Here is a 9,449-nt window from a genome sequence, read left to right as displayed (position 1 = left end):
GAGTGGGGGGTGGCTAAAATGGGTAACCCTTGGTCGCCGGCAGATGAAGTGAATCCAGGAGAGCAGTGTGTTCCGGCTTCTCTGCTGGAGTACCAGATCTATTAATAGCAGCCCAGAGCGAAACGCAAGCAGGGGTGGGCAACTCCGGACCACTTCTCCCCTCACTTCCAAGACAACCTGTTGCGCCTCTATCTCCTCCCCTCCCGGCAGTTTCCCCGCCTCGGCCTCTAAGACCTGATTGGCAGAAATTACTACCCAACCCTCAGCTCCGCGCCTCCTCCCCCGACCAACGATTGGCCTCCTGGGAGGACTGGAGCAAGGGGGTGCGAGGGGAGGGATTTCCCTCAAAGCCCAGGGTCCCGGGACCTGGAAAGTAGAAGTGGAGGGATTCAATACTCCGCGCGACAGAGTCGCGAGCGGCGGAACTGGACGGGCTAGGAAGACTTAGGCTCCTCGGCTGCGGCTCCAGCCCGGACGGCGCCGCGCAACTTTGCCATCCTTCTGGCCCACCCCCGGCTACAGGAGGACCCCGCAGGCAGCGCGCGGAGTTCCTGGCACTTCCCGGCGGTGTCTCTTGTTGTCTGCCCGGGGACTGACTTCGCATGCTCTCAGGCTGACCTGTCCAAGCCCGAACACCTGGACCATGTACGCAGCCGGGACTCCCGGGTTATCCTCGCGCCGGACAGGCAACTCCACCAGCTTACAGCCAGGACCGCCACCGCCGCCCCAGCTGCTGCTGCTGCTGCTGCTGCTTCTCCTGTCACTGGTAAGCCGCGTCCCGGCACAGCCCGCTGCCTTTGGCAGGGCGCTGCTGTCCCCTGGTCTCGCGGGGGCTGCAGGGGTCCCTGCTGAGGAGGCCATAGTGCTGGCGAACCGCGGACTCCGGGTGCCTTTCGGCCGTGAAGTCTGGCTGGATCCCCTGCATGACCTGGTGTTGCAGGTGCAGCCCGGGGACCGCTGCACGGTTTCGGTACTAGACAACGACGCACTGGCCCAGCGACCGGGCCGCCTGAGTCCCAAGCGCTTCCCGTGCGACTTCGGCCCTGGCGAGGTGCGCTACTCTCACCTGGGCGCGCGCAGCCCGTCTCGGGACCGCGTCCGGCTGCAGCTGCGCTACGACGCGCCCGGAGGGGCGGTAGTGCTACCACTGGTACTGGAGGTGGAGGTGGTCTTCACCCAGCTGGAGGTTGTGACTCGGAACTTGCCTCTGGTAGTGGAAGAACTGCTGGGGACCAGCAATGCCTTGGACGCGCGGAGCCTGGAGTTCGCCTACCAGCCTGAGACAGAGGAGTGCCGCGTAGGCATCCTGTCCGGCTTGGGCGCGCTGCCTCGCTATGGAGAGCTCCTCCACTACCCTCAGGTCCCCGGAGGAGCCAGAGAGGGAGGCGCTCCGGAGCCTCTCCTGATGGACTGCAAAGCTTTCCAGGAACTAGGCGTGCGCTATCGCCACACAGCCGCCAGTCGCTCACCAAACAGGGACTGGATGCCCATGGTGGTGGAGCTGCGTTCACGAGGGGCTCCTGTGGGCAGCCCTGCTTTGAAACGCGAGCACTTCCAGGTTCTGGTGAGGATCCGAGGAGGGGCCGAGAACACGGCACCCAAGCCCAGTTTCGTGGCCATGATGATGATGGAGGTGGATCAGTTTGTACTGACGGCCCTGACCCCAGACATGCTAGCAGCCGAGGATGCTGAGTCTCCCCCTGACCTGTTGATCTTCAACCTTACTTCTCCATTCCAGCCTGGCCAGGGCTACTTGGTGAGCACCGATGATCGCAGCCTGCCCCTTTCCTCCTTCACTCAGAGAGATTTGCGGCTGCTAAAGATTGCCTACCAGCCCCCCTCTGAAGACTCCGACCAGGAGCGTCTCTTTGAACTGGAATTGGAGGTAGTGGATCTAGAAGGAGCAGCTTCAGACCCTTTTGCCTTCATGGTAGTGGTGAAGCCCATGAACACAATGGCTCCGGTGGTCACCCGGAATACTGGTCTTATTCTCTATGAGGGTCAGTCTCGGCCCCTCACAGGCCCTGCAGGCAGTGGTCCACAAAACTTGGTCATCAGCGATGAGGATGACCTAGAAGCAGTGCGGCTAGAGGTGGTGGCTGGGCTCCGGCATGGTCACCTTGTCCTTCTGGGTGCCTCCAGTGGCAGCTCTGCTCCCAAGAGCTTTACAGTGGCTGAGCTGGCAGCTGGCCAGGTGGTCTACCAGCATGATGACAAAGACGGCTCACTTAGCGACAACCTGGTGCTTCGCATGGTGGATGGAGGAGGCAGGCACCAGGTACAGTTTCTGTTCCCCATCACCTTAGTGCCTGTGGATGACCAGCCACCTGTTCTCAATGCCAACACAGGGCTGACACTGGCAGAGGGTGAAACAGTGCCCATCCTGCCCCTTTCCCTGAGTGCAACTGACATGGATTCAGATGATTCTCTCCTGCTTTTTGTGCTGGAGTCACCCTTCTTAACTACAGGACATCTGCTTCTCCGCCAAGCTCACCCTCCCCATGAGAAGCAGGAGTTTCTCAGGGGCCTTTGGAGGAAGGAGGGAGCATTTTATGAGCGAACAGTGACAGAGTGGCAGCAGCAGGACATAACAGAGGGCAGGTTGTTCTATAGACACTCCGGGCCCCATAGTACTGGGCCAGTCACAGACCAGTTCACATTTAGAGTCCAGGATAACCATGACCCTCCTAATCGGTCCGGGCTACAGCGGTTTGTGATACGTATCCATCCTGTAGATCGCCTGCCTCCTGAGCTGGGCAGTGGCTGTCCCCTTCGTATGGTGGTACAGGAATCCCAGCTCACACCACTGAGGAAGAAGTGGCTGCGCTACACTGACCTAGACACAGATGACCGAGAACTACGTTACACAGTGACTCAGCCTCCCACAGACACAGATGAAAACCACTCACCAGCCCCACTGGGTACCTTGGTCCTGACTGACAACCCCTCAGTCGTGGTGACCCATTTTACCCAAGCCCAGATCAATCATCATAAAATTGCTTACAGACCCCCAGGTCAAGAATTAGGTGTGGCTACTCGAGTGGCCCAGTTCCAGTTCCAGGTGGAAGACCGAGCTGGGAATGTGGCTCCAGGCACCTTTACTCTTTACTTGCAGCCCGTGGACAACCAGCCACCTGAGATCCTCAACACCGGCTTCACTATTCAGGAGAAGGGTCACCACATCCTGAGTGAGACAGAGTTGCACGTGAATGATGTAGACACTGACGTTGCCCATATCTCTTTCACCCTCACGCAGGCACCCAAACACGGCCACATGAGAGTGTCTGGACAGATCCTGCATGTAGGAGGTCTCTTCCACTTAGAGGACATAAAACAGGGCCGAGTTTCCTATGCCCATAATGGGGACAAGTCCCTGACTGATAGCTGCTCCTTGGAAGTCAGCGACAGACATCATGTGGTGCCCATCACTCTCAGAGTGAATGTCCGGCCAGTGGACGATGAAGTGCCCGTACTGAGTCATCCTACTGGCACTCTGGAGTCCTATCTAGATGTCTTAGAAAATGGGGCTACTGAAGTCACTGCCAATGTTATTAAGGGGACCAGTGAGGAAACTGATGACTTGATGTTGACTTTCCTCTTGGAAGATCCACCTTTGTATGGGGAAATCTTGGTCAATGGCATTCCAGCAGAGCAGTTTACTCAAAGGGACATCTTGGAGGGCTCTGTTGTATATACCCACACCAGTGGAGAGATAGGCCTATTGCCTAAAGCGGATTCTTTTAACCTGAGTCTGTCAGATATGTCTCAAGAATGGAGAATTGGTGGCAATACTATCCAAGGAGTTACTATGTGGGTGACCATCCTGCCTGTTGATAGCCAGGCCCCGGAAATCTCTGTAGGTGAACAGTTGATAGTAATGGAAGGTGATAAAAGTGTTATAACGTCAATGCATATAAGTGCTGAAGATATAGATTCCCTGAATGATGACATCTTGTGTACTATAGTTATTCAACCTACTTCAGGTTATGTTGAAAACATTTCTCCAGCACCAGGCTCTGAGAAGTCAAGAGCAGGGATTGCCATAAGTGCTTTCAATTTGAAAGATCTCAGGCAGGGTCACATAAACTATGTCCAGAGTGTCCATAAGGGGGTGGAACCTGTGGAGGACCGATTTATCTTTCGTTGTTCTGATGGCATTAACTTTTCAGAGAGACAGTTCTTCCCCATTGTAATCATTCCCACCAATGACGAACAGCCAGAGATGTTTATGAGAGAATTTATGGTGATGGAAGGCATGAGTCTGGTAATTGATACACCCATTCTCAATGCTGCTGATGCTGATGTTCCCCTGGATGATTTAACTTTCACTATTACCCAATTCCCCACTCATGGTCACATCATGAATCAGCTAATTAATGGCACGGTTTTGGTCGAAAGCTTCACTTTGGACCAGATCATAGAGAGTTCCAGCATTATTTATGAGCATGATGACTCTGAGACCCAGGAAGACAGTTTTATGATTAAACTAACAGATGGGAAGCACTCTGTGGAAAAGATGGTCCTCATTATAGTTATCCCTGTTGATGATGAGACGCCCAGAATGACTATCAATAATGGACTAGAAATAGAAATTGGGGATACCAAGATTATCAACAACAAAATATTAATGGCAACAGATTTAGATTCAGAAGACAAATCTTTGGTTTATATTATTCGTTATGGGCCACGACATGGCTTATTACAGAGACGAAAACCTACTGGTGCCTTTGAAAATATCACACTGGGCATGAATTTTACCCAGGATGAAGTAGACAGAAGTTTAATTCAGTATGTCCATTTGGGGCGAGAGGGCATTCGGGACCTAATTAAATTTGACGTGACTGATGGAATAAATCCCCTCATAGATCGTTACTTTTATGTGTCCATCGGGAGCATTGACATTGTCTTCCCTGATGTGATAAGTAAGGGAGTGTCCTTGAAAGAAGGTGGCAAGGTCACTCTCACAACAGACCTACTAAGCACTAGTGACTTGAACAGTCCTGATGAAAACTTGGTTTTTACCATCACCAGGGCCCCCATGCGAGGTCACCTGGAGTGCACAGATCAGCCTGGAGTGTCCATCACATCTTTCACTCAGCTGCAACTGGCTGGAAACAAAATCTACTACATCCACACAGCTGATGATGAAGTGAAAATGGACAGTTTCGAGTTTCAAGTCACCGATGGACGTAACCCTGTCTTTCGGACATTCCGTATCTCCATTAGCGATGTGGATAATAAAAAGCCAGTGGTCACCATCCACAACCTGGTCGTCAGTGAAAGTGAAAACAAGCTGATTACTCCTTTTGAGCTCACTGTCGAAGACAGAGATACTCCTGACAAACTCCTGAAATTCACTGTCACCCAGGTGCCTATTCATGGCCATCTCCTATTCAACAATACCAGACCTGTCATGGTTTTTACCAAGCAAGACTTGAATGAAAACTTAATCAGCTACAAACATGATGGCACCGAGTCAAGTGAAGATAGCTTCTCCTTCACAGTGACTGATGGCACACATACAGACTTCTTTGTTTTTCCCGATACAGTATTTGAAACAAGGAGACCCCAAGTGATGAAGATCCAGGTCTTGGCTGTTGACAACAGTGTCCCCCAAATCGCAGTGAATAAGGGGGCCTCTACACTTCGCACTCTAGCCACTGGCCACTTGGGGTTCATGATCACAAGCAAAATATTGAAAGTGGAGGACAGAGACAGCCTACACATTTCTCTTAGGTTTATTGTGACAGAGGCCCCTCAACATGGATATCTCCTCAACCTGGACAAAGGCAACCACAGCATTGCACAGTTCACACAAGGTATGTTTCATGTTTCTTTTCTTGGTTATCAAAGGACATTCCAGGTCTTGCTTCCTGAGAATATGGCTTCCCTGAAAGCCTCACAAACAGAGCATCAAATTAGAGTCCAAGAGAAGGGAAGGAAACAAAGGGGATGGGGAGAATACAGGGACTTACTTCCCTGGGAGGATGGCTCCCTTCTTGTCCTACCTCCCATAGCAGTGACCTTCATTAGAGGGAGTACTGATGTATTTTGAAAGTGGCAAGAATATGCTGCTGAAGCAGGGGGTGAATTTTGGTGAATTAAAATTGAAGCAGGCTTTCCAATTCTGTTCCATTTGCCATATCTATCCTCTGAGCATCCTCTGTGTTGTATCCTGCAGGTGGTTCATGAAGCATTTTGTACCTTAATGAAGGATGTGCATTCTAAATACTGTTTATTCACAGTGCTGTCATTATCAATTACTATTCCAAAGAAGCCTTCAAACTTAGGTTACTTTGATTAAATTTTAAGGGCATTGCTCTGACACAGTTTTGGTTGTTAGGAACTTTGTAACTAAAAGATTTGTTTACGTTTATTTACTTTTTCAATTTTTAAAATTTTTAATAATATTTCATGACTCAGGCAAATACTTATCCAGAGACATAAGTGATAAACACCTATCTAGAGTTATAACAGTGACATATATGTACAGGGCATGCTACTAGGCTATACATGGAAAAGGAAAGTATACTTAAAGATGTATAAAATAACAATATATTCATCACCAAAATATACATCTAATTCATTTTTGGGAACATGAAGATATGTAAACAACATTAACAGTAGAAGGCAGAAATTATTTCATCAGTGTTAACCTCCTCTCCGACCCGTTACAAACACAGTAACAAAAAACAGTTGCCTCCGGCACCTGTGGTCTTTAGGCAACAGGGTGTTTCTAATCTGAATTTCCTTTGTGGGTGGACACAATCTGGGGCAGAAAGGACAAGTGTCCTATGCATTTAATGGGGGAAGGGAGAAGCCCGTTCACTATACTGGCTTGGGAGTCGTGACTCTGTTCTGTAGAACGTGCAACTTTCATTACAGCGGGATTTGGGTTGCTTTCATGAAAATCTCACCATGTCAGAATGGACACTAGATCTTTCCTATGTGGGATCCATGGGTAGAGATGGAGCTTAACCCCAGGGCATCCCAATGGGGGTGTTCTTTTCCTGCAACTGTGTTGTACTCATAGATAACAAATGCTTTAATAAACATGGATGTAGCAAAATGCAGTGTTAAAGTGAACTGCTTCTCTCTTTTAGGTGCTGGCAAATAGCTCCACACTCCAACCTCCTGATTCTTGGCTAAAAGCCTGAATGTATCCCAGGGCCTGCAGGGACAGGAAAACCTCAAAGTGCCAAGTGTCATGCCAGACCAGTAGGAAACTTTTATGTGAAGGCTTTCTGAGGCTAGCGATGCCATGCACTGGTTTATTTTCATGGAAAGGGAAGAGAATGAAAGGAATATATTAGATAATAGAAAATGGTTCTTCAAATTACTCCTCTGACCTGAAAAAGAAATCTGATTTAGAGATTTTTTAAAAGAACTATTTTGATGGAGACAGGCAAATGAATTAATTTAAATTCTGTGGACTCAGTCCAACAGCTCACAATATTAGAATATTATTTCTGAAATTTTGAATTCTAAAAATTATGCTATTTCGTTATAGGCAGTTGTTCTGTCTCTTACTGACTTTGAGTCACCATGATTAATTTTTATCATCTTTGTAAATGTAGAGAAGTTATGCTTATTATGTGATGTGACTTTTTAAGAATTTTTAAGGAAAATTAGCACATTCCAATACAAACCAAAATATTGACTAGGGAAGCTGTTGGTATTTAATCACACAGCACTCATTCGAACAAGTCAAGGCTAGAGTTTGATTCATAGCTGTTATTTATGGAGATTAGATAAGTGATTTAAAAAATGGAGAAAGGAGAAAGCGCCATCAGAAAGCTACCATGGCTCTTCTTCCAGTAGGACAAATGAAAGCAGTGCTTAGAGTGAAGACTATGCAGTCCTTTTATTTGTTTTTGTTTTTACTTTATCATGAAGGGATAAGGTAAACCTATATTTTGATGGATTTTCAATGCATCGAATTAGGTCAATTTAGCACAAGTGGCCAGAGAAGGTTATCCCTAAATTGAATGACTAAATGGTTCCCAGAAGAAAAAAATTAATTCCTTTCTAAAAGTTATCAAATTGATGAAAAGTTAACAACGTATGATGAGGTAAATTATGGATATCATTTATTTATTTCAAACTTCACCTCTTTCCCAAGTTGCCCTTGTTTCCCCCAATCCAGATCTAAATTGCATGTCTCAAGTACCTGGATTTTTCTTCCCTACAATGAGTATATAGTGATATATTCTGTGGGATAATTTATAAATCAGTTTCAGGAAAGCGGAAATGTCTTCAAAGAGTTTGAACCAGATGTGGTTGCCTGACATGTTAATGAACTTAGAATTAAAAACAAACAAACAAAAAACTCACGGAATAGTTTTGTAGATAAACTGAAATAAATTTAATGTATATTTAGCAACTAGAAGAAAACCTAGATAATTCGTAGATATTTGCTTTAAAAAGATTACATTTTGGCTATCAGATTATCTGTCTACTACTTTTGTGTCTTAAGAAAGCTAGGCATTATATACATTTATGGTATGTTTATGTTATTTGTAGAGGTGCTTTTAGAATACCAATATGCTAATGAAAGTCTTTACTTACTTTTTTTAGAGGCTCCTTTTTGAACCATGAATTATTAATTAGTTATATGAAAAATATAAAAGGTTTTAGTATGTTCCAACTAATCAGTAACACATGCCCTGCTTGGAGGGAAATTTGGGTACCAGAGTGCCATATAGTTGCATTTATGTTCTCTTTATCTGAAAAAATTTTTAAAAAGTTCTTAAAATTCTGTTTCGAAGTGAGGATTTATTTCTTTGAAACTATTCCTTAACGATTAAAATTTTGCTTAAGAAAACATTGATACAGATGCTGGGCATGCTAAACAGAGCCTTTTTTCCTGGTAGAGCCTTTAGATTTTCTTATGCAATTTGAAGGAGTGGGAACATTGGAAGAGGGTCTTCCCCACATGGCCAGAGGTCGTGGTTCTTGTGGTAAAAATGTGTTGTCGGCAGAGTTTACTGCTTTTTTTTTTTTGACTGATAAAGTGAAGGTTATAAAATTAAGAATTATAGGAGTAAATAGGCAAAGAGTTGTGCAGAGGCTTCAGTCCTTACCCTGGCAGAAACATCACACATACAAAGGTAGAGATACAAGTGTGATCTACCACTCAGCCCTTTCATTTTAAATTGAGAAACATTTGCACCTTTGCTACTGTAATATCCTAAGCAAAGAACTGTGGGAAGTTAAGATAGGAAAAAAAAATCCCAGAGGTTTTTAGTCTACTGGAAAAGATAACCATACAGAAAGATAAAAGTGAAGCTAGGCAGAAATTGTGGAAAGTTACAGTAGAGTTAGAAAGGTGGGACCCGGCTCGGTGGCTCACACCTATAGTCCTAGCACTTTGGGAGGCCGATGTGAGAGAATTGCTTGAGGCCAGCCTGGACAACATAGTGAGCCCCCATCTCTATATTAACTATTTT

General features: G+C 46.5%; 1 protein-coding gene across 1 annotated transcript in view; it reads left to right on the top strand.

The window, feature by feature from the left end:
- The first annotated feature begins 340 nt into the window (after positions 1–340).
- The window catches only part of FREM2 (FRAS1 related extracellular matrix protein 2), a 196,682-nt gene continuing 187,573 nt past the window's right edge, over positions 341–9,449 (top strand). Inside the window, exon 1 of the mRNA XM_011992971.1 lies at positions 341–5,819. Coding sequence (XP_011848361.1) covers positions 644–5,819 — 5,176 coding nt within the window. The 5' untranslated portion in view covers positions 341–643. The remainder of the gene's footprint in view (positions 5,820–9,449) is intronic.

This window comes from Mandrillus leucophaeus, unplaced genomic scaffold (genome assembly GCF_000951045.1).
Source record: "Mandrillus leucophaeus isolate KB7577 unplaced genomic scaffold, Mleu.le_1.0 Scaffold421, whole genome shotgun sequence".
In the NCBI taxonomy this organism is placed as follows: domain Eukaryota; kingdom Metazoa; phylum Chordata; class Mammalia; order Primates; family Cercopithecidae; genus Mandrillus; species Mandrillus leucophaeus.
The sequence above is the reverse complement of the archived record's forward strand: the minus strand, read 5'-3'. Positions and strand labels throughout refer to the sequence as shown.